Source organism: Salvia hispanica, chromosome 2, assembly GCF_023119035.1.
Source record: "Salvia hispanica cultivar TCC Black 2014 chromosome 2, UniMelb_Shisp_WGS_1.0, whole genome shotgun sequence".
Lineage (NCBI taxonomy): Eukaryota > Viridiplantae > Streptophyta > Magnoliopsida > Lamiales > Lamiaceae > Salvia > Salvia hispanica.
Window position 1 is genome coordinate 10,111,319 of NC_062966.1, and position 25,017 is coordinate 10,136,335.

A 25,017-nucleotide genomic window follows, 5' to 3' on the forward strand; every position below is an offset into this window, starting at 1 on the left:
ACGGAATTGTTAGTGTAGGACCTGTGATCCGAGTTGAAATGTTCAGGATGCAAAAATTCAAAAGATAAATAGTATAGGACCAAAATCATAAAATGGTCATATGTTTAGGACCAGTTTTGACCTTTACTCTTTATAAAAAGAGCATATTACATGTGAAGTCATAAACTTTTAAAATAGTTTGGTTTTTCTCGTGAACTTTAAATGTTGCATGAAAAGTTATAAACTTTATTGGATTATATAAGTTTCTCATCCGACCCAATAGATTTCCGACACAAACTTATCTTATGTGGTGCGCCGGAGGCGTGACTTGTCAAATGACAAATTTAGGATTCAATTCGAATTGTGGAATTAATACTACTTTTATACTGAATTTGATTTGTATATTTTCATTTTTGCTACTTGTATGTTCGTGGTATATCTTCAAAGATTGCAAAGATAGAAGAGAAACAATCAGAATTAGTATAGTTTTGCCATGTCAAGTCTCGCCATGTAGGATAAGTTTGCGTCGGAAATCTATCAGATTAGGTCGGATAGGAAATTTACACAATCCCATAAAGTTCATGACTTTTCCCAAACACTTAAAATTCACGAAAAAAACCAAACTATTTTGAAAATTTATGACTTTATGAGCAATTTAATCTTATAAAAAAGAAAAGAAATGGCAACATATATCATAAATATTTGGCAAACTAATCTCCTAGGCAGTAAACAGCTTTTTCTCTCTTACAAATAAAAACTGTACATGGAGAAAATATAACGGATTAAATTAAGTTAAACCGAATAAAATCCGTGGATGGTGTATTACAAAACATATAGTGGGACGTACTAAAAAAACAAAATATAACATGATCACCTATAACCTCAACAGTTATACAGCTTTTCCCTGGACTAACTCTTACTAGGGGAGGGGGATGTATCGTACTTGTCATAAGCCAGACTTACTCCAACACTAAATTACAATTATAATTGGAATTCAGACATCTTTAAACAAAGAATTTATATTGTTTAGCATCCTACTCACGAATGCGTGGTAGCAGAAAGCCGAATCCGGAGTTCTCACCCATTAGAGGAGGAGGATCAATGTCAGCGATGTCTATCTCATCCATTGACTTTGATATTTCATCCACGGAGAAAGGTATGCTGCAATTCACCATCAATTTCATCAAAAGTTGCCATATTTAGTAAAGAAGATAAGATACTGCTGAAAACACAAAAGAGAATAGAGCATATCTTTTAATATCTTGCCTGAGTCATAGATATTAGGATTTAGGTTTCAGTTTATCTACTTGCCTTTTCTTTGTCGGTTCTATCCCGAGTCAGATTAGAAGAGTCGAACCATGGATTTTAGAATTTTTATATATATATATAGGGGCGCACTAGGGTGCCCCCTTATTTAGAGTCACAACGTACATCCAATCTGGTGCTGTCACGTGGCACAAAACATGCAATATTTTAAACACAAATGCAATCTAGTTGTATATGCATTTCCGCAGATTGCATTTTAGTCGTAGGTAAATTGCATTTTATAGTATTGAGTTTTGCATTTTCACATAAATTGCATTTTATATTGTTAAGTTTTGCATTTTCACATATATAAATGCAATCCGTCCATATATAAAATGCAAATTAAACAGTCAATATCTAAAATGCAAAACTTAACAATAAAAAATGCAATCTGCATATAACAAAAATGCAATCTGCCGAAATTCATTTACAGCTTCTACAAATATATATTGCATTTTAGTTTTACAATATTGCATTTTTTTGCCACGCGGCTGCACCAGATTGGATGTACGTTGTAACTTTAAAATTAGTTGTTATACTAGTACATCTCTATATATATATCTATATACATTCATTGAGAACTAACATATTCTTGCTCTTAAATTCCCCCACAAATTCCACATAAAAGAGCATAAATACAAGTAAAAGGCTGGTATGTATGGACGTAAATACTCTATTGATAGAAGAGAGAAGAAGAATGTTCTTTGTTTCAATTTATTCAAGCTACAATGTCTACGGTTATTCAATCTCTCCATAGTTCTTTATTCTTTTCCATTCTCCCTTTAAAGTATATTACAAATGCCAAAAGTCTATACGTAAAACTTCTTCTCTCCGGTTTTAATCTCATGCCACCTTTTGAATCAAAAACCTCAAGACATCTTTTGAAGTTTTACATCTCAGGTCAGTTAAATATGTTTTTGATCTTATTATATTCATTGAAGTATATGCAGAATACCAGATAGTAGATGCTAACCTGGAATCGTCATCCAACAAAAACGAACTGCTTACTGCATTATTTGAATCTTCCGTCATCAACACTCTCATATTGGATATAACCTAATTGAAGTACAAAAAAAATGTTTTTTGATTAATGCAACCAAGATGCACGTTTACATAGTCCCTCTCTCTGCACGGTGGAGTTGAACCTAATTTGGTTTTAAAAAAACTTACTTCTGAAGACACGCTATGTGTGCCATACTTGTCATCCCAATACATCGTACTGATCCGGTACAATTGTTGAATGCTCAGCACCTGTTCATTGATAGGAAGAATATGTTCAAAAGTAATGAATGTACTATGAAACTCTCATTGAGTTTCAGCATGCAACATTCTACTCACTGGGCAAAGTTCATGACTTATCTCATCCAATGTTTTCTTCGGTTTTAGGTGTACAACCTGGAGTTTCAAAATTAATTTTATATGGTGTCTGAGGGAAAGTTAATAATGCTTATCAGATCTGGAACAACACTAAATACATTACCAGAAATCCAATGGCCTGTCTAATATGTTTGAGCTCATCCCAAGCTACACCTGCATACTGCATTATGTCTAAAGATATTAATCTCTTAGGATTTGCTAGGCTGAAAGAAAAACTAGAAGATACTTGGACGGACCTTTTCAGTTGCCGTGCTACACCACTGCTCTAATTCAGCAAGTCCAGCTTTAACATATTCCCCATTGCTAAATGAGCAACATTCTCGTCTTAATAGAAGACTGCAGTCATGAACAGTTTAATGGATGACATTTAAATTTAATGAGAACACTCAAGATCTTGAAAGAGAAAAGCAAACATATAGTAAACCTGTTGAATAGTTGAACATTGATAAAAGAAAATATCTGTGTGAACACCTTGCGGACTAACATAGGTGGTACCTGACAGGATGCAGAAGGAATATATTGACAACTGGTAAAACTGGTAAAAGGAATATATTGACAACAAACAGGTGGATTTCAGATAAACTAAATATCAAACAAAATTTTAAAGATTGGCACCTGCAAAACCAGCTGAGTTTGACCATAAAAATAAAATCCAAGAATCATCCAGATTAAACAAGAAAGATGGTTTATAGGAGAAAAAGTCTTTACTGACATGATTCTCTTTCAAAGTGTTCAAAAAGTTCCCGAGGCTGCTCACTATTCCCTGCCAGTGAGCAATCAAAGCTTGCTGGGCTGCTGTGTTTGGAACTGAACGAGATGACCCCTTAACTATGCTCGCTCTAGAAGTTCTTGGTGCCTGTTAATGGACACGTGCAACGTGTAGAATGTGATTAGAAAAGGACTGCATTGGCTTATTTTGGAGTAGGTACATGATCAATTTCAGTACCTGAATACATAAACCAAGCAATGGAGATATCTCCTTCTTTAGATTATCTCGTATCATTCCATAGATTTTCTCAACATATGCTGTAAGTTGCTGCTTGAACAACAAAGCAGGATATTTGGCTTCCACCTGGCGTAAGGTATCTACTCCACCAGGTAGGCCAGGAAGATTTACTCCTGGCGGAGTTCCTCGGAAGCTCTGAAAGAAGAGACAGATAAAAGTTGTCCACCCTTTCAATATAATCAGAAAGGGAAAGGAATCCATACATTTGACGTTGACATCCTGCCAAATAAAGTAGCTGTGGATGACCGACGACGTAGAGGAGCCATTCCAGCTGCACCACTTGCTTTCAGTGTACGCTGGAGGAGAAATAGTAGGGTAGAAGCATTTGATAACCAATAGGACAACATATCATTGTTTTCCTGGATTTTCTGAAAATGGAGAAAGCAGCATGTTTAAGAATTGTGATATAGTGAAAGGTATTAAAGGCAATAGAAAGAAAAAATCTCACTTGATCACTGATAACAGAAGTAACAATAACCAATCATGAATCCCAGGAAAATAATGCTGAAAGAATGAAAAACGCGAGTCCACAGGATCTTAATTCCAGCATATGTACTAATTCAATTACATAATTCTTCCACAAGAACAAATCTTTTAGCTCCATCCCTTTTTAGTGTAGCCCCACATAAATTTTTCAATTAAGGAAAACACGAGATAACTATCAAAACGAAAAGTAGGGATAGAGATCTCCACATCCCACATGGAAACTCTCAAGAATTGATCTCTACCAGTTCCCTAATTGTTCAAAACACTTAGGTGACGGCCAGTATGCAGATTATAAGTGGAAAATTGGAAATGGTTGAACCAAGAAATATCAGTCATATGGTTAGTATACACAAGGATGGAATGATTAAACCTCAATAGCATGACCTATTGTCTGGATGATACGGTCAAACACACTTGTCCGCTCAACTTCAAATGACCTCCACTGTAGAAGACACTTGTAGATGATACATGCTGCTATCGGCCTGTTTCCAGAAAAGCCCAAGGGCTGGGATATACAGCGAATGAGCAGCTCCTGATTTTCCTGTTGCTTCTCATTAAGTGATTTCTGAGGTCTGTCATCAGCTTCAAAAGATGTTGGGCTACGGGGGCTGTGTGCCTCCTAATACAATTTGAATTGCATGAAAGTTAAAGGCATAGTTAAAAAGGTAGCATTTTCAAGGAAATAACATTTAATGGAAGAACATTGATTACCACATGGAGCTTGATATCCCCAAACCCATGGCTACTATCAGTCCTCTGTGATTTGCAAATGCCATTAGCTTTCATATATCTGCATAGTCAAAAGGTCTCCATCAAACCACAAGGGAGTCGTGCATATACCTGCATGATTGATCTAGTGCGTCCAGAGAGAAATTTATTTGGCGCCATAGTCACAGCCTGTTGACGAAGAACTTTATTTTCTGACTCCACATTATTCAGCTTCTCTTCCACCCTGCGAGAGAGAAGTTTGTTTAGCTTTCAGCATTTGTCATATTTGCAAATGATACTATAAATGGTTGCTACGCCGGTAGCCATTACTGTCCTATTTCTTTCTAGAAGGAGCAATTTAGATTGCACTACCCCTCGAAGAATACTGTTGGCCATGCCAACGGCTCAATAGGAAATAAAAAATTCTGAAAGTCATGATCATAACTAGTCATTGTTGATTCGTTCATGGTGACATTTACATAAAACAAAAGACAGCTTTTGAGGAAAATGTAGAGACAGATGGATAGATGATGCAAACAACAGAAGAGGGTTCAGTCCATTGCAATGGTTTGAAAATAAATTAGGAGAAGCAACAGAAGATAAGCTAGCCAAGGGCGTGCAGAAAAGTGGAGGATGATGGTAAGGGTGGATAGATTATTCCACATTGTAAATCTGGTAAATTACCTTATTATTTAGTGGGAAGAGAACATATAAAGCTCATGGAATATCCAAATAAAGCTGATCTTGTCCATGATCCAATAGTGAATGCCTCATTCCACTCCCCCCGGCTAATACTATTCCAAGATAATTCACTGTTTTTCCATATAACCAGTTTAATGGACTATTTCTAGCTTTAAACCGTAGGGAGTAATTATAGATTATAATAGCGAATAAAGATGAAATATGCTCTTCTAATGTAAGCACAAATGGGAAACACTTCTTTGTCATTTGATTACCCTTTCAATGATTCCTGTAATTGTTGAATTTTCTTTTCTGCCTCCTCTAATTTTGCACGCCTCTCCTCACTAGATTCCTTTTCCAAAGCATAGTTCTTTCGCAATTCTTCAGAACTTTCCTGTTCATGTTGCAAAGAAACCTGCCAAGAAAATAGTTTAACCATAAATATTTTGAGCCCGTGGGAGAAGACTATTGAATCTTTAGCTGCTTTTCCAGCATATCCTAACTCAGTTTGGAAAAGGATGCATTCAGTATGACCTTTGAATTAGATTAATTCCTTGATCCATTAAAAGTGGCAGAATCCCTGTGTAAGCAGATCATTCACAGGTAACTAGTTCGAGCAGATACTCATATACCAGAGACTAGTATTGACTAGAAGTCTAAGTGTACATATACGGTTCAGTAATTCATTTTCCGTATTTTCCGTTATTTAGCACATAAGCCTGATCAAGATGTTTGTGAGATTAAATGGAGCTTCTAATAGAGTGATGTTACATGTATTATTAGAGGTCTCGGATGGAGACTTAAGCAAATGGCAAGAATAAATTGCTATGATCTGGAAAATACACATGCATGCTATGGCAGGTAGATCCCAAACAAAAAACTTGAAGGATATGAAATCAACTCTGCATGTAAATATGACTTATACATTAACATACCAGTGTCTCACCTTTATGTTGTCAAGTTCACCCTTTAAAGATTCAATTTTCTCAGTATCTTCAACATAAACTGGGGTTTCCTTGATAACAGGAGGTGCTTCTTCAATTGCCTTTTTGGAAGCTTCCCGTTCCTTGATAACTAGAGCATTCGCTTCATCAACTTTCTTCTGCATTTCTTCCATAGAACTCTGCAACTTTGCTATCTCTTGATTTTTTGCCTCTTCCAAGTCAACCTGCATGATGAATGAATGATATGAAAGCAAACATACACACCATCGATCAATTTTCAAGCTGTATTCGTTGTTTGCTTCTTTCAGTTGTCACGCAATGGATGCTATATATACACACACATCCAGAAGGCAATCACTTGCACAAGAAAATAGCATACCTTCAATCGTTTTTCAAGCTGTAAACGCCACGTGAGGTCCTCTAACTGTTTTTCTAGTTTATCTTTAGCCTCTTTGAGTGCACCTGTATCCCTTGCAGCCTGCAGAGGATTGCAAGAAGTGTTCTATAAGTTGGAAAGAAACAATATATCATATAACCAAAATCATATTTGCCATACCAGTCATAACTTACAGAATAATATTAAAAACATTTTTCTTATGCCCAAGGACAAAATTACGGGACTGTGTATGAGATGTTCTTCTGATAAATATGAAAGCCTTAATGCTGATATTAACTTTAAAATCAGTTTTCGATTGACAATGAAGGCAGTTTCAACAATATATCATGCTTCAGATATACAAGTTAGAGGAGAATTACTATTTCAATATTAATATGCTATTAACGCCTACCATTTTAAGCTTCCGCAGTTCTCTTTTGGCTACTCTTCCTCTCCATTGACATTGTGCAACTATGGCTCCCGTCTTTAGCTTTTTATAGTAAGATGAAGCTCTATGCCTCCGGCATTGAGTCTAAAAAATATAAGCCGCAAGCTGAAGGTTTCATAGGACACGCCAAAATTTTCTGTGACATAAAAATAAGTTGGTACCTGAATAATAGTCGCGGCTTTAGTTCGCTTCATATATCTAAATTTTTTATGTGCGTCCATGCTACGTAAACCTGTTTGTATAACAAGAACAGATCTCTGGAGTGTGTTATAAGCTTTTCTAGCTAGGAATTTGAGTGTGTTCCGTTGAACTTTCAATGCAGCTGCTTCTGTTTTCATGCTCCCGAAACGGTGGCATGCTAATCTGCCTGAAAGAGTAGAACAGCATAAAAATTCCATAGCAGACAAACTAGTGACTTGACTAGAAAAAAGGGAGGGGCGACACAGTTGCAAAACACCAAATGCACATCTCTAAAAAATACAAAGTAATTTAAACAGATTTTTACCACACTGCATAATACTTATCAAAAGCTCTAAAGTTCTAGGTGTCACCTCTGCAAAATGATTGCAGCTGTATGGAAGCCTCTCTCATAGCTATGAATCGTTTACGAGCAATATGTGTCCGTCTACGCTGTTGTATAATTTTTGCTGCAGAACTAAGAACTTCTGTTCGACGAGCATCCAGCTCAGCCATTTGACCTGCTCTTAGGAAGACCTTTGTTTTTCCTACCTGTATAGTGATTAAAAGATATTGAGTTAAGATTCCCTCTGTACCATTAAAAGAAGTACACAATGCATGAAATTACCATGAAGTAGAGCTGATATTGGGTGTGTAATATTCCAAGGGGTGTCAGTTAGCGTATATAGACAGGCAGTAGGTTCGTGAAGGTAAAAATGGTTTAATGGTGTTTAATACAATGGGAGGGGGAATTGAGTTTAGTTTTATGGACATTCTAACAACCAGTACTTGTTTCTAAATTAATTTGTTCAAATTTATTGACCATGTTTTAAGTGAATAATATTTTAGAAACACGAGTAGCAGGTCTTAATAAAAAAATGTGGCTCTCTTTGTTTCTTAATTAATCAATTCATTCTATCCTGGTGTAACCATCAGTTTTTCCATTTTAGACTCCAAGACCATGGCAAGGATGGAGTAGAAATGCATGAATGAAGCAGAGAAATGAGGGGTAAGCAAATTGAAGGAAGGCTGACCACAGAGGGAGATGGGAGAGTAGTGCAGAGGTAATGAAGCGGAGGGGAGCTCAAGAGATGATGGTTTTCAAGGATATTCTGGACTTCACAGTGCAATAGAAGAAACCTCTCTATGCCACAGAAACATTAATGCACACTTTTTTTTTAAATGTTTGTAAGGTGAGGGAAACACATTTAGTGGTTTACTTTAATTGGGTGAGAGATAGATACACACACACACAGAGGAACCATTACACTCAAACAGTAGTACTAGTACAAGGATTATTTTATGTAAAAAATTATCCTTATACCTGGAAACCTTTTATCCCTTTCTTTTCCAAAATCTTCTTGCATGCCAATTTTTCGTCATAACTGTGCATAAGAAAGAACTTTGCTTTTACAATATGATTCTTCCAAGAAAACAAGCTATTATATATAACAACAATTCAGCACCAGGATAGATAATAAGGGTGTATATAGCTTTTCTTGTATCAGCAATAAAACGACAGTAAATGAGCTGTTTGTTTAAGTATGTAACTGAGTACAGATTAGAGCCTCGAATTCATCAAGCTATACCTGCCTTGCAAAGCTTCAGTTGCAAGAAGCCCGAATCTGTTCAAGAATTCAAAAAAAGGACGGCGTGTCGGATATCCAGCACAACTTATCCTGATTGCTTCTAAAACACCCTGAATCAATAGTTTGTGATCAAACAAATAACAAACCTAAAACCAGATTGTTCTAATGCAGCCAATGGGAAGGATAAGACCAGAAGAGAATAAAATATCGAAATAACTTACACCGCAACGTAGCTGCTGCAGAATGTTCTGATTCTCAAATATAGCTGGTTTAAGAAGATTATTTGGCTTTACACATCTAACGTAGTGAGGTTCAGTAGCACTTAGAGTCTCCATCAATTGTTGTAGTTGCAACTGCATGAGGAGATAATGAATTTTAAAAAAAAAATAGTTTTCGTATGTCTCATTTTCCCAGAGAATAACGATGATAGATATATATCTTAAACAAAATTGTACTACTATCTTTTTTATGTGTTGGTGCACACACATAAAAGTAAAATTCCATCTGGAATTAATCATGAGCGCCTTAACCTTAAAACGGGAACCAATAGAAGAAAACTTCGCAGATTTTGAGCTCTCTTCAGCTATTGGAGGGAAAAGCCCTGCTACAAAAGGACATTTGGAAGCACCTAAAAGATCTTGATGTTCAGGTACAACATAGTCCTTATTTTTGTCCAAGAAATGGTCAGACTGGTATTGAACCTGAAAATTATATGATGTCGGAATTAAAAGCCTTGGCTTTTAAGCACAATGAGTTAAAGAGCGAGTGTAACATAACATGCCTCCCCAGCATAATGCCCAACAGTAAAATCGGTACGTGATAATTTTGGCTTGATGAAGCGCTTATGAACTTTAAAAGTCTGATAGAGCTTATTACAGAATGTCTCATGAGTTGATTTTGGGAACATACTGCAAAAAGTAAAGATATTATATTAGAAAATGGAATGTATAATTATTCATAGGCCTACAAGTTGTTCCAAGAAATAAATGAAACCAAATTGAGAAAGAACTAAATCTAGGGCTTACTAGGAAAATAATGTGAGAGGAATATATTCTCAAAATAATGACGGAGAAAAAAGAAATGCAGGATAACTAAAAAGCATTACCAAGCTTCATCGAGGAGAGCAATAATGCCACCAGGTTTCTGCAAAACAATTAGTCTTAGTTCTGGTTAAATACAAAATCAAAGATGAAATGCATACATCATAAGATGAAGATCGTAGGCCTTATGCTTATAAGTATGCTTCTTAAGGAAGATAAGATCAAGGGTAGTGTATGCATCATAAAATTAATACTCCCTCCGTCACTGAAAAGTATGAAGATTCGGTTCGGCACGGGTTTTAATATATAATTGATAAAGTAAGAGATAGATAAAGGGTAGTGTAAGCTAGTGTCAGTAGAGAGTGGGCTCCACATCACTAGTAGTGTAGTGTAATGGTATAAGTTGTAACTAAAATAATGTGTAAGGGGTAATGTGTTTTTTAACTGTACAAAATTAGAAAGTTCATACTTTTCAAGGACCGACTAAGTATTATAGAAAGTAAGTGTGCGAACTGGACACGATATGCATAAAAGAAGAAGAGAAGGTGAAGTTCTTCGGAAAACAAGTTGCCAATGACATTAAATATTAATATGGAAAATTTAACAAAATTCTCTTTAGCAGATTAGCATTTCAATGTTGTGCACACCTATCTCACTGGGAAGTACCTTTTCAATTAGATCTAACACATCTTGGTTGTCGACAAACTCAATGTAGCTCCAATCAATCTCCTCCTTCGTGTATTCTTCTTGTTCCATTTTAAAGACATGCTGCAAGTAGAGCAGACTTAGCAAGCATATAATGGGAGATAGCTATACAACCAGCTGATATCAATATAACCTGATTAAAATGTTGCTGCAGCTTCTCATTTGTAAAGTTGATGCAGAACTGTTCAAAACTGCATAGTATAATATGCTTTTGTTATAAGAAATCAGTGGTAGAGCATTTCCCACCACGAGAACTACAGCACTGCTGGGTTATTATGGTGGTCAACATAGGGGAAGTGGGGAACCAGTACTAAATCAGATAAAGTTCCTACCTGTTGTGTTTGAAGCTCTCGAAACCATAAATGTCAAGGACCCCAATCAGATATTTTGAGTTTTTATCTTGCCCAATTGAGTTATTGATCTTATTCACCAGCCTACACATGAATCACCATAAATTAGAAATATTTTTAGCATTTTATTAACTTCATTTTAGATCTCTATAATCTATTAGAAAAATTGACAAGCAAAGAGCTGAATACCAGTCAAACAGTCTAGAATATAACGTCTTAGCTAATCCATCCCTGCTAAATGTAGCACTAAGAGGATCAAGGCTTCTCTTGATAACTTCTTCAGGAGTGATCATCACACGTTTACAAAGTGCATCTTCCAATGCAAGAGGGTCACACCTAAGACAGAGTAGTAAAAATTTTCACCATCTGACCATCTAGAATGCAGTATGGGAGGATTAACATGAAAATTAGAGGCTAACATACATTAGAAGTTCAGCAGTTGTTTTCAGGTGAAACTTGGCTTTGTCATCTTTAGGGATTGATGAGTCGACTTCTTTTCCCTTTCCAAATTCAATATTACCGATGTGAAGAATGGCAGCAACTACCCTGAATATTGCTTCCTAAGACCGTGAGAAGGGGAATTAATGCGTGAGTGAGTGAGATGATAGATACTTATAGTATTTCACTGGAGGTTATGGACATAAACAACATAGGATATACCTGCTCCAATTTACTTATTCCAACAATATCCATTGCTCGTCTAGTCTCAAGATACTCACTGGCATCACTTACACCAACCAGCTCATAGCATTTTGATTGGTTAAGATAGTGATATGATTTAGGATTATCTAACTTGTACTTGTCAATTTCCTGGAAGGGAATGCATTTGCAGCAAGTATAAGAACTTCTTTTCAATTATGGTGAAGGAAAGCATTACCAAAAGCATTAAGCAGTAACAAAGAACTAGAATACCTCTTTTGGTGCTGCACATAAGAGGTAAAAGCAATGATAGTTGCGCTCAGGATCAGAAACTTGGCAAACTCGAGATCTTTCAAGAAGGTAGGTTCTGATAGCTGCTCCAGATATTCTCCCATGCTTGTCAAACTGAATCTCCACAAATTTACCAAATCGGCTACAGTGTGTAAACAACATATGACATAAGGCACTTGACTTCATTATTGATTATGTAAAATTTCAGTACTTTCATTAGGAGATGAATAGGAAATCCACAAGTGCAAAAGTGTAAAAAGGGTTTCACCTGGAATTGTTATTTCTAACAGTTTTAGCATTGCCAAATGCTTCAAGAACAGGGTTCGACTGCATTCACATGATAGTAAGCCTAGAGTTAATTATGCTGCATTTGTTTGCTCCAGTGACAAAATATAGCAAGCCAAAAGTGACTTTGCTAACAGTCTAACACCAATTTTAACTACTATCACTAAATAGATTTATCGTGTATCATACTTCAAGGACTTGTTGTTCAACAGTGCGTCCTTCTGTAACTGCGCGGCCTCCTAAATAGGCTAGATACCTCATAAGCATTTTTGTGGTCTCAGTTTTACCCGCTCCACTTTCACCACTAACCAGAATAGAGTTGCTCTTCCCTTCATTTATCATGGCCCTGTTTCCAGTAAAAATATCATTATGTAGTTTATTTGATACATTTTCATAATTGTGCTTCATCTGTTGACAAAGTTTGATAAATTTAACCTGTATGCAACATCAGCAATTGCAAAGACATGAGGGCTGAGATCTCCGAGAGGAGCTCCCTTGTATTGTTGCATCATGTGTGAATTATACAAATGAGCCAATTTTTGGAAAGGATTTATAGCAATCAGAATATTTCCAGTGTATGTCTGCACATACAATTACCAATGATTAGACCAAATCGGGGAAAAGTGATATGATTATCAATAGCTTGGATAACCGAGGAAGCATACATAAATTTCATTGAGTTCATATCTCTTTCTCAGATTGGCCAGCACTCCAGGCTCATGCAGGTAAGATAGCTTTGTCATGTCATCAACACCTGCAGGAGGAGCTTCTGTATCTTTAGGATAAAGTTTCGATAACTTGGCAACAACCTGTAAAAAAACAAGGAAAGTCCCTATCAATGAGTCTGTTATTGAAACTGGACTATATATTAAATTTCATATCACCATACTTCGTGGATATGAAAAATAAGCTAACTACAGAGTTCTATTGTAATCCAGCAACAAAGTACATGTGCATGAGGTGCAGGGTTGTGAACCTTATGTGAATAGATAGAACAAGACTAAATATACAACAGCAACAGTAAAGTCCAACTATCAAATGTATATTCAGCTGTTACTTCCTAAATTGTTTTCTGTAACAAGCACCACTAGCAAGCAAAGTCATAGTTCTATCCATATATAGAAATGAACTGATTACATAGCTACAAATTCAACAAAGGACTCTAAATGTTACACTTGCCTTATTCAAGAATAAAGCATGCACCACATGAGGTGGCAGGGATTAAAGTAGCATACTGAAAGTTACAAGTAATGCCAACAGTTTAACTAAGAGTTCGCATGTTATAAAAAACAAGCTAATGTGACCAAGGTTGAAGGCAAGATGCAAATCTAATAGCAAGATCGATGAGGAATTGTTATAACAAGTCTAGAATAAAAATGTGATGAAGATCATAATGGGAGATGAATTTTGTACGTCCTGCAATGACTTGTGGCGGTATATGATTTCTTCTATATACTGCACCGTTTACTAATCATAGAAGGATACATAAGCATATAAAAAATAGTAAACCAAGTATCCAAAACATACCTCCTTCCCATCACTCCTTTGGATCACAGCTTCTTGGCCATTGATTTTGGTAACCTGCCCATCAATCCAAGCCACTGCAGGGTCTTCAGCCCAGACATGGGATCCAACAATTATGTTCACTGGAGTACCCTGTTAGAAGTTCAACGTTGCTGGTGATAAGTTACATTCTTAAATAATGATAAGATCTTGTAATTTCAACAAATTTAGTACATAAAAAATAGATCTCGAGTATATGACAAGATTAACCAAGCCTATATTCTAAAAGTAACATGTACATTCCTCTAGAGAAGAGAATTATAGTACTATTAATAACTGAGTTGCCTTAATTTGACATCATCAGTTTGGTTATCTGGGTAGATGAGACTGCTTGAACTAGAAAACAGTGATCTTATACATCTGACCTAGTCACTCTAATTATCTCTTCAAAAGCAATTATAAGTTTACTGATAAAACAAAATGTTTAACTTAAGTTGCTGAGTATTCTAACATTTCAACTTACAGTGGTTAGTCATATCAACGCTCATATATATGACTATTGATCCTTCACATTGCTGGAGAATCTCTAATTGCAATTCGTTGGTGGATTTGTTCAGAGATCAAGTTTGGCACAAATGGAGAAAATCATTTCACATTAAGTGAAAAAGAAGAGAAAACATCAAATAAGTCTCGTCACTCGGAGGATAACATTTTTGTTAGAGATTTAGGTGCATGCAATGCGATAAAGTGACAATGTTTCAGACAAAATCCATAGTTTATCGGACCTTTTGAATTTGAGAAGCCAGCAACCAATAATATGTTACTATATCCCATTATAACATCTGCTAAGGGCACTTGAGCAAGCCAGCCCTTTTATGACTTTAATTAAAAAAATTATTCATGGTAGAAAAGGATATGTAATCATTCAAGGAAGTTATCTTTTTAATGGAACTATTCGAGAATCCGTGTTATTTGAGGTTCATGAGCAAGGGCAGCAGTGAGCTTTAGTTTAGTTAAGTTTCAAGTTTAAAGCTCAAACTCAAGCTCGTACATATGGACCAAATTTCTTTTTAAAAACAGTTGACCACAATCCACAATAGGAGTAATACTTTCTTCAATCTGAACCTTCTCAAACAGCATCCTCGTCACAGTTAATATCGATCCAATAGAAAACATATTAAGTAGCAGAAACTAGGTAACATGATGAGAGGAGGATTACTTGCCACTAAGTGTTGTAATTGCTAGAAGCTGAGATTTCGAAAAGGCAAATCATAGTATTAAGCCTAAATCGATCTTACTAAAAATCAGTCATCACATACGGAAAGACCTCTCTCTATAAATTAAAGATGTATTCAATAAAGAGTCGATCTATCTATAGGGGTTCCTTAATTCTCATCTCGATTAAACTAGATGAATACGTTGTACAGCAATCTATTCTCAGAAATTGAACACAAAACGTACCATTTCTAGATCTTAAATTTGTAATTTCTGAGTGGCCTTCTCATCATCTGTCTGGAAAGGTGTGCATGTGTTGGGTTGAAGAATACGCCGCGTTTCTTCTGATAGGAAAAGGAAGCATGCAAATGCGAGTATTCTGTAAGTGTCTCCATAGCTTTTGCATGGCATTGCTCCTGCAACTTCGGATCTTAAGCTCTTCCTTGGAAATTTGTGGCTTACAAAAAACGCACCCTTTCCCATTTCTATTTCCTTTCTCGACTATCGTAATTTTTCACAATCTTTCTTTACTTTTCTTTTCTTTTTCCCAACCATAACATATGTATTTTTGTATTTTGTTTCATGTGGCAATTTTGTTACGAAATGAATTGAAATTTTTGTAAGTTGCTGGGGACTTTTATAAATCATCCAAAACGCGATTAAGAGATAGTACTGCATGTGTACTTTAAACCTCTAAACATGTTATAAATGTTGAATGTAAATTGCAATTTCAAAAACTAAATCATGATACGAGTAAACTCGTATAGGGAGATAACTGCGAGAGATCGCAGAGAAGATATTGATTCGTTCGCAGGGAAGATTCCGCAGATATACTCGTATCACATGACATGCAAATCGATGTCCGTTATGTAGTTGGTCGATACCTCTTATTGATTAATACTATCATAAAATATTAAACTACGAGAATTTATCAAATTGGTCATTAAACTTTCTACTCCCTCCGTCCCAGCTAAGATGAAACATTCCTGAGCCGGCATGGGATTTTAGGAGTTATTGGTTAATGTGTTTAATTGGAAAGAGAAAATGTTGATGGAAATATTAAAATAGAGAGAGAAAAAAATATGGATATTTTAATAAGGGTGGAAAAAAGTGATTGAGTGTATTAACTAGAGAGAGAAAATTTCCAAAAAAGGAAATGTGTCTTCTTAGTTGGGACAAACTAAAAAGAAAAACGTGTCATCTTAAGTGGACAGGAGGAGTAATAATTTATTTTAGAAATATTGGCATCTAATATCACAAAACTTTCAAAAAGTTAGATTTTTCCCACAAACTTTAAAATTTGCAAATAATATCACGAACTTACCCCAGGTTTGTTTTTTCCCACGAATGAAAAAATTCCCACAAATAATATTATGATACGAATTTTTTTCATAATTTCTCGACAACAATTTTGAGAGTTTCAAGTTTTTCAATCTTTTAAAAAAGTTTTCCTTGAAGCACACCCTCCAAAATTGTTTTTCAATTTATTAAAATAACATGATTTTTTTCATTCGTGGAAAAAAATAAACTCGAGGTAAAATTCGTGATATTATTTGTCAATTTTAAAGTTCGTGGGAAAAATCTAACTTTTTGAAAATTTTGTAATATTAAAGGTCAATATCCCTTTATTTAAAAATGAATGTTGCACTGTGTGTTAAATCATTTAAAGTTCAATTTTTATTTTTTATTCGAAATAATAATTCAAATGCCAATAATGAGTGAGAAAAAAGGCAGCCAAACTATCAAATATAAACCTAATACTATAAGCATAAAAATCATATATCTATATAAAGCAACACATAATTGGTAAAAGTCAAGAAAATTTGCTCATTTATGTTGTTTGATACCTTGAGCATTAACTTAATGAAATGATTCAGTGATCACCTAGCATTTTGTTAGCACATAGTAATTGGTAAATGACACTTGACACTAAAACTGAACTAATTAAAACTACAACTAAAATTTCAAATCCAGATTGGTCCTATGCAAGATTTTTAAATAATCAATCATACGATTCATGAACATACATAGAATTTCAACTCACAAGAAATGGAGCAAATTCATAACGTAACTAAGAATAGGGACGATGTTTGCAAGCAAAACGAATAAGAAGCAAAACATAAAAGAGCATGCCAAAGAAAAAAATTAAAACTAGAAATATACATTATATGATAAGTAGCATAAGTAGTCTAGATAAGATCCTGGTGATTCCGATACCAAATAAAAGTTTGTTCCGCTAATTAGATTACAAGTTGACAAGAAGCAACTCTTCCCTTCCCCGCTTACCTTTTAACCTCAATTCCCATCTTCGGAGCTTTTTAAGTAGAGCGTCTCGCCTCCGTCGCCGCGGCCCTCGCTCCCCATATCCTGCTTGCCCATACCCCTCCCGTCGCTGCTGCCCCCGCGCACAAAGTCCGGGAATCCGAGGCCCGAGCTGGCAGCGGCGCTGTGAGGCTCGCCCTGCAGCATGAGGCCCCCGGAGCTCATACCGAGCTGGTTGTGCAGGGCCTGCTGCTGCAGCGACGGATACGGCTGGGATCCGTACAGCATAGAGGAGCGCGCTGCCATGAGGGACTGCTGCTGAGCCTGCTGCAGGTAGTGCGCGCTGCCCGCCTGCATCATCCCGCCGCCCCCCGCATACTGCAACTATTCTTGTCAGTATACAAAGCCAAAGCAGTTGGTTAGTTAGAAACTTAATTAGTTAATAATACTACTATACCTGAGAATGCATGGTTGGCGGTTGGGGCTGTGAATCAGCAATGGCGGCGAGATACATCAAGTTTCTTTGAAGTCTCGCTTGGTTCCTGCAGGCAACACCAAATCAACAACTCTAAGTTTACTAGTACAAACCTAAATCATCAACTTTTCAACCAAAACATACTTACTCCGCACACTCACTAAGCTTTCCCGAGTTTTGGCTCTCCACAATCTTCAGAATCAGCGATTTGTTCTCATCCAGATACTACAAAGAAATCAAAATATTGAAAGACATGGAAGTAGAGAACATAGAAGTGAGAGAGAGGGACAAAAAGGGTATTCATTTGATCAAAAGTGAGAAACCCTAAATAAGCAAAATTAAAAATCCCCAACTCCCAAAGGATGCGCATATATTCTAGTGAACCAATATGTATATACAACAACAGACGAAGAGAAATAGCCAATTAACCCCACAAAGATTGCAATTTTAAACAAATAGATATAGTGGAAGAATCTCAAAATGAAGAATAGATTAATGAGAGACATAAATAAAAAAGGGGTCTTTGTAAAGGTTCTGAAACATCCATATCAGTGTGAAAAGGGAAGAGCAGAAAGTCCTCCTTTTACACCACCAACACCAAATCACCAAATAAATGGGAAAAAGGAGGCATTTAATTTAAGAGACGCAGAGTTTATAAAATGAAAAACATTAAACTAATCGGCAACCGAAAAAAGAGAGGAACATGTATGTATATAATGTGCAAAACTCGTTGATCTGAAGATTTGTGAGCAGAAAAGTTGGCAGAAATGCAAGAAGAAAGCAGGTATTGAGGCAGACAAAAGTGAAAGAGAAAGAGCAGGATAAGAGCAGAGATAGAGAAAGAGAAGGAGGTGGGGAAGAAGAGAAGAGAAGAGAAGAGAAGAGAGGGGGAAGGGGGGGAAACCTGTTGAATATGATCAGTTGTGACGTTGCTGGGATAGTAGGCTGCCATCATGGGCTGCATCTGCATCAGGTGCTGCTGCATGCCTCTCTCTTTTATATCCACCCTACCACACAAAAACACACACACAGCAACAGACTGACCCCTCTCTCTCTCTCTCTCTCAAAATATCAAGATTCCTACTATCTCTTTCTATCCCTCTGTAAGTTTGACTGTGTTAACAAGAAAGACTGGAGCTGCAAGGAGAAATATGGCCCCTCCTGTTTTGGGTCTATCTCTTCACAACCCCGCTTTATATTTGTAACTTGGAGTTCAAGAACTCAACCTAACTCTCTCTAATAAACAAGATTAACAAGATTAATATATACTCGTAATAATCTGGGGAGCAGTGGGCAACGTGTATATTATAATTGGAACAGTGACATAGGTACTAGTGGCTGAGGATATTTGCTTGTACTACGTGAATTAAAAAAGTGGATTGTAATTGTACTCATAAATATAATAGAAAATGAATGGATTGTTTATGTGGTGTGTCGCTGTCAGTGTGTGAGGTGTAGGAGAGAGAAAAGAATCTGGCAAAGGACAGAGGGAGGGACCGAGGCAGGCAGGCAGCAGCAGCAGCATTATTGAGTGAATTGAAAATTTAAGGGGAGTTTTCACTTTGGGGTTTGGTCTGCTGCCGTTGCTCTGTCGATCAAAAAGTTGGTCACGTGATGGATGCTGATAGAGACTCGTTCGCACAGGAGAGAGAAACACAAACATCTCACCTCTTCATTCCTAAACATCTCACCTCTTCATTCCAAAAAAAATTGTCCCACTTTCACAAGGCATAGATTTTAAAAAACGTAGTGAAAATTGAATTGAAAAAATTAGAGGATCGCGGGATTCACTATAAAAAATGATAAAAGTGAAATAGGACAAATTTTGAGAGACGAATGAAAATAAAAAAATGGGACAAATTTTAAGAGACAGGATAAATTTTGGTGGACGAAGGTAATAATTAATTGAACAACTATTTTTATGTGGACAGAGTTTAGTTATTTTGTGGTTATTGGTTACCTCTATAAATGCTTAATTGGTATACCTAAGTTTTTCGTTTACAAAAATATGAGCAGCATTATGTTAGGTAAGTGAGGTCATATAATTACTAATTATGGCTGCTCACATTTTTTTGTCCTCGTTTCAATTTTCCAAACTCTTATTTCTAAATTGACTACATCGGTATTATCCTACTATCTCCGTCCCACGATACATGTTTTGCATGTTATTTCGTTTTATAATAAGAGTCATATTTTATTTTTATCATAAATGGAAAGTAGTTCTCACATTCCACTTACTTCACTCACATTTTATTACTCACTCCGTCCCACTTTAAAAGTCCCGGTTTACCATTTTTGGGTGTCCCACTTTAGGAGTCACGGTTGAAATATTTCATAAATGGCATTAGGCCCCACATTCCACTAACATTTTTCCACTCACATTTTATTATAAAACTAATATAAAAAAATAGGACTCACATTCCACTATCTTTTTTCACCAACTTTCCTTTGCATTTCTTAAAACTCGTGTCGAACTCAACCGAGACTCTTAAAGTGGGACGAATGGAGTATTAAACTAATATAAAAAGCGGGTCTCATATTCCAATAACTTTTCCGACACACTATTCTTACATTTTTTAAATCCTGTGCTCACAATAAGAGTGACTACTTCATTTAGAGTATCCACAGTGGGAGGGCCGCGGTCCTTGGCCCGGATTCGGCCCAGGCGCGACCCCCCACTACCGAGGTGCAAGGTGGACGAGGCCCAGGGGGTGCACGAGAGAGGGCCGAGCTCTCGGCCAGGCCGAGGCCCTTGGGCACGCGACTCGGCTCGCCACTGCAGGGGCCGAGAGCCGCGGCCCAAGCCATGGTTTCAATGTTTTTTTTTCAGTTTTTGTGTTAATTTTAGGGTTTTGGAGAAGATGAAGCCGAGAGAGAGAGTGTGTGTATGTGACAAAAATTAAACGGCAGTTTTCAAAAAAAATTGCATTAATTTAGCATTAATTTAGGAAATAAATCAATCTCAATCACTAAATCCCTATTAAATTGGTCAACTTTTTAATTAAGGATTGTGATTTCACACCCTAATTACGGAAATAATTAAAATTCAAATTTTCAATAAATATATTTACTTGTAATTGTCAAATTTTTTAAAATTAATTTAGATTTTTTTAATATTATTGTCCAATAATTTTTATTCTAGGTAAATTAAAATATAACAAAAAATGTAAGAAAATCATTTTAATTGGTGGCCTAGTGGCCAAGTTTTCATGGGCAGGGCCAAGTTTGTTGGGCATGCCCAAGAAATGGTGGTTTGGGCATGCCCAAGAGGGCCACCACTGTGGACACTCTTATGGAAAGTTTTCAATAAATAATAACCCTACACATCATTTCACTAACAATACTTTTCACTTACTTTTTCTCCTTCTCTCTTACTTTTTTCCCTTCTCTCTTACTTACCAATTCTACATTAAAACTCATGTCATACACAAATTGTTCTATTTTTTATGGACGGAGGAAGTACTAATAAATACTCCCTTCGTCTCGGCCTAAGCGAGATATTTCTATTTTTCCACAAGAATTTAGGTAGAGGTGTTTAGAGAATTAAATTATTGATAGTAAAGTAAGAAAGAGAGTAAAGTAAGAGACAATATAAAGTAAAAAGAGAAAGTAACAATAAAGTAAGAAAGATGATAATATAGGTGAGATAAGAGGATAAAATAGGTGAGAGGAGTGAGTTGATTGTTGCCAAAAAAGAAAACGTCTCACTTAAGCTGGGACGGAGAGATTAGTAGTTAATATATAGAAAAATTAAAGTGAGTAAGAGAATAATATATATACGATGTTTTTCTATATTATTATCTCTTTTACTTTACTTTCTCTTCCTTCTAACTATGTATAATCATCTTCACAAATCAACAGCCGAAAAGATACGCTTCACTTGTAGTGGAACATAGGGAGTACTTATTGAGAGGGATATCAATCGGGTTGGCCTAATACCCATTGGGCCAACCCTACCAGTGGCATCCTTATTGACGTGAAAAGTATTGTTTCCTCCGTCCCAGCTAAAATACCACACTTTTAGTCGACATGAGATTTAAGAGTTATTGATCAATATGGTTAATTGGGCATAGAAAGGATTGATGTAAATATTAAATTGGAGAGAGAAGGAGAGTTAAATATTTAATTGGAAAGATAAAAAAGTGATTAGATGTATTAATTGGAGAGAGAATTACCAAAAATAAAAATATAGTAACATTTTCATTGGGATAAACTATAAAGAAAATGGTGGAGTAATACCTTTTATAATAATAGCTACATAGCTCACTTTTTAATTTGGAGTAGTACTACTATTTATAATAATGGCTACATAGAGTGTCACTATTTAATTTGGTACTCGGTTTATACAGAAGTGCTACTACTTTAGGGTGTCCACAATAGTGCAAGAGTCATGTCTCAGCCAAAAAAAAAAAAAAAAAAAAAAAACTTGTCCGCCTGGTCATCAAAATCAGGCCTTAGCCACATTAAACTTTTCTAGTCATGCCTCACATTTTTTTAGTTATTGGTATATTTTAATTGAACCAGAACAAAATTAATTAGATAAAAATAATTACAAATATAAAACATAATTCATTCATAAATAATTATACAACGAGAATTACAAACGAAAGTAATCATAACGTGCTCGTTCCCCTACATGCCCATATCTCTTCAACCATATCGGCATGGAGCTGAAGATGTTCTTTATCCTTGTGTATATCTAGGAAAACTCGGAGCAAGTCCTTAGCACTACGCGGTACAGTGTACACCCATCTGCAAGGGGGGTGGCAACAGTGTGACTTGGTCCAGTACCATCGTTCGCGGTCCAACGCTCCACGGATATACCTTCATCATCTACTATCATGTTATGCAATATGATACATGCATACATGATATCAGCGACATCATCTTCATGACAAACTCGTGTCGGGCACCGTATAATGCTCCATCGGGCTTGGAGCACACTAAATGCTCTCTCAACATCCTTCCTCATACCCTCTTGTCGTTGCGCAAACCAAGATTTCTTCTAACCAACTGGATGTCTAATCGTCTTAAAAAATACGGGCGTTTGTTTAGAAGAAGTCGGTTGCTAAGAGAAAGCCTGATTGGGCGTTGTCAAATATGCAAATCACCTGGTCAGGCGATTGTTACTGGTACCCAATTTTGCCCATTTCTCACTGCAAGTATAAAAGGGACTTCACACACTCGATCCCACAACTTTCACACACCCAAATTGAGCTGAAATTGAGATCTAGAAGGGAATTTAAAGACTAAGGACCTTCACCCATCCAATAGATCGAAGGAGAAGACTTCTCACCATTATCTATTTCCTAGTTTATCATGTTTTCATAGATGTTTCTTATTTTATGGATGTTAGTATGAGTAGCTAAGTAGTACTTAATTAGTAGGGATTTGGTAAAGATTCAATGGATTAACCTTGTGATTTGATGTTTATCTATCTCATTTCATGATTTTGTTGACTATAGTGCTTTTATTATTCAATTGCTTAGCTACCAAATGAATATATCTTTGCCTAATAAATGTTACTGAGATATGCATGATTGGGTATGAAGTGTAATAAACAACTACGTGTCGTCTATGTATTCGAGAGAAGCATACGTTAGAGAGAGAACTTGAGTCTTTAGGTTTTAGGACTTAGATTCGACCCGTAGGGATGAGACTTCGACATTAGAAGATGATCCACGTGTTAGGTGTAGTCGAGAGAGGACCTAGCCAATTGTAGCAACTTTCCTAGCCAAGAGTGAGGCCCAATACCTAAGCATGTCCGCTACTTGATACCCCGTGATCCATTGCAATCGGATCCAAAGCCCTATCCTCCCAAATTTGTTTGAAAACTATTATCTCTTTGGTTTATTTGTTATTTTCATTTTGTCTACTTAGTTTCAATCAGATCCTAGTTAAGAAAATCAAAAATCCCTTTTATTAGTCTATAGAGTGTTCAACGTCCTTTTGTGATACTCAAACAACCATTTAGTCTTCGAGAATCGATAATTTAACTAGCCACGACCTACAAAATCTCATACACTTGCGGGTGATGTTTTGAGTATTAAAAAGAGTCGAGTCAACAACTTTTTTGTTACAATTGTTCCCTCACCGGCAAGAGCCCATGCACCTAACCCACATGACACGTCGTGCGCTTGGCGTGATGCCCCTGCCCCCTCCCCATCCGTGAGTGGACGTTGTTTTTATCCGTTTTAATAAAAAGAAATTCATAGAAAGTTGAAAAAATCAGAAAAATAATCCCACTTCCCAATTCATCCAAACCATCTACAAATAAATTCATTCATCACCCATTTTTAACATCAAACGAAACTATCTCTCACTCATTTTTCTAAATTCAAGTTTGTCTTGAGGAAGGGACGAGACAAACCAAATCAAGCGACCACGCAAATTTCCACAACTCTTTTAATGGAATAGTTGTTCATGGCTATAGTGGCCGACACTTCCTGTATGTCGCGGGTTTTGCATCAACCCTACTCGGGTTGCAAGTCAATCGTGTGCGGGATAATCTGGTTGTAATTTTTTAGATTATAAAAGTTCGACCCTAACCTTAAAAGTTCGAGTTTTGAGCTACCCCAACGGGATAATCGAGTTTTCCGAAAAAATTAACATGCGATCAATCCAATAAATAATAATAAAAATAAGTTATATTTACAAAATGTAAAACATTTAATTATAATAAACTTGAGATATGTGCTTAAACTCAAACATAAACATGGTCAAATACTAATATTTGAGTTTGTGCAAAATAAATATAAACATCGAGAAATTTCAAAGCATGTTTTAGAAATTTAAGTATTTTTTAGTGAATTTGATGTTTATAATTTATTTATTTATTACTCCCCCCGTCCCGCTTTAGGAGTCCCAGTTGAATTGGGCACATGTTTTAAGAAATAAGTGTTTGAGTGTGTAATAAATAAATATTGTAGTGAATATTTAGACTCACTTTTAATTGAGTGTTTAATAAATAAATGTTGTAGTGGTTGTTGGGACCCACTTTAAGCACTTTTTTATTAGTTGTAGTGGATGTTGGGACCCACTTTTAACACTTTTAACACTTTGTAGGCCTTTTTTTATTAATTTATCTCAACCGGGACTCCTAGAGCGGGACGCCCAAAATTGATCAACCGGGACTCCTAAAGCGGGATGGAGGGAGTATTATATTAATTAAAATTT

The 25,017-nt window shown here is 36.1% G+C and overlaps 2 protein-coding genes across 2 annotated transcripts; both read right to left on the reverse strand.

Moving 5' to 3' along the window:
• Positions 1–743: 743 nt before the first annotated feature.
• LOC125205732 (myosin-11-like) lies at positions 744–15,634 on the reverse strand. The gene is made up of 38 exons (XM_048104820.1): positions 15,351–15,634; positions 13,914–14,042; positions 13,052–13,195; positions 12,822–12,967; positions 12,576–12,732; positions 12,370–12,428; positions 12,084–12,243; positions 11,832–11,981; positions 11,595–11,731; positions 11,361–11,507; positions 11,154–11,255; positions 10,955–11,012; positions 10,783–10,884; positions 10,182–10,219; positions 9,858–9,984; positions 9,607–9,777; positions 9,298–9,429; positions 9,077–9,186; positions 8,812–8,872; positions 7,862–8,039; positions 7,472–7,677; positions 7,275–7,394; positions 6,866–6,964; positions 6,489–6,710; positions 5,818–5,957; positions 4,994–5,105; positions 4,865–4,909; positions 4,524–4,772; positions 3,871–4,035; positions 3,608–3,802; positions 3,374–3,517; positions 3,086–3,156; positions 2,898–2,997; positions 2,765–2,821; positions 2,623–2,679; positions 2,455–2,535; positions 2,258–2,340; positions 744–1,140 (listed from the first exon to the last, which is right to left on the reverse strand). The coding sequence occupies exons 1-38, from the start codon at positions 15,351–15,353 to the stop codon at positions 1,014–1,016; spliced, it is 4,584 nt and encodes a 1,527-aa protein (XP_047960777.1). The 5' UTR covers positions 15,354–15,634; the 3' UTR covers positions 744–1,013.
• A 1,590-nt stretch (positions 15,635–17,224) lies between these two features.
• Positions 17,225–19,108, reverse strand: LOC125204170 (GRF1-interacting factor 1-like). Its single transcript, XM_048102743.1, has 4 exons — positions 18,746–19,108; positions 17,990–18,066; positions 17,824–17,908; positions 17,225–17,744 (listed from the first exon to the last, which is right to left on the reverse strand). The coding sequence occupies exons 1-4, from the start codon at positions 18,824–18,826 to the stop codon at positions 17,400–17,402; spliced, it is 588 nt and encodes a 195-aa protein (XP_047958700.1). The 5' UTR covers positions 18,827–19,108; the 3' UTR covers positions 17,225–17,399.
• Positions 19,109–25,017: the final 5,909 nt, after the last annotated feature.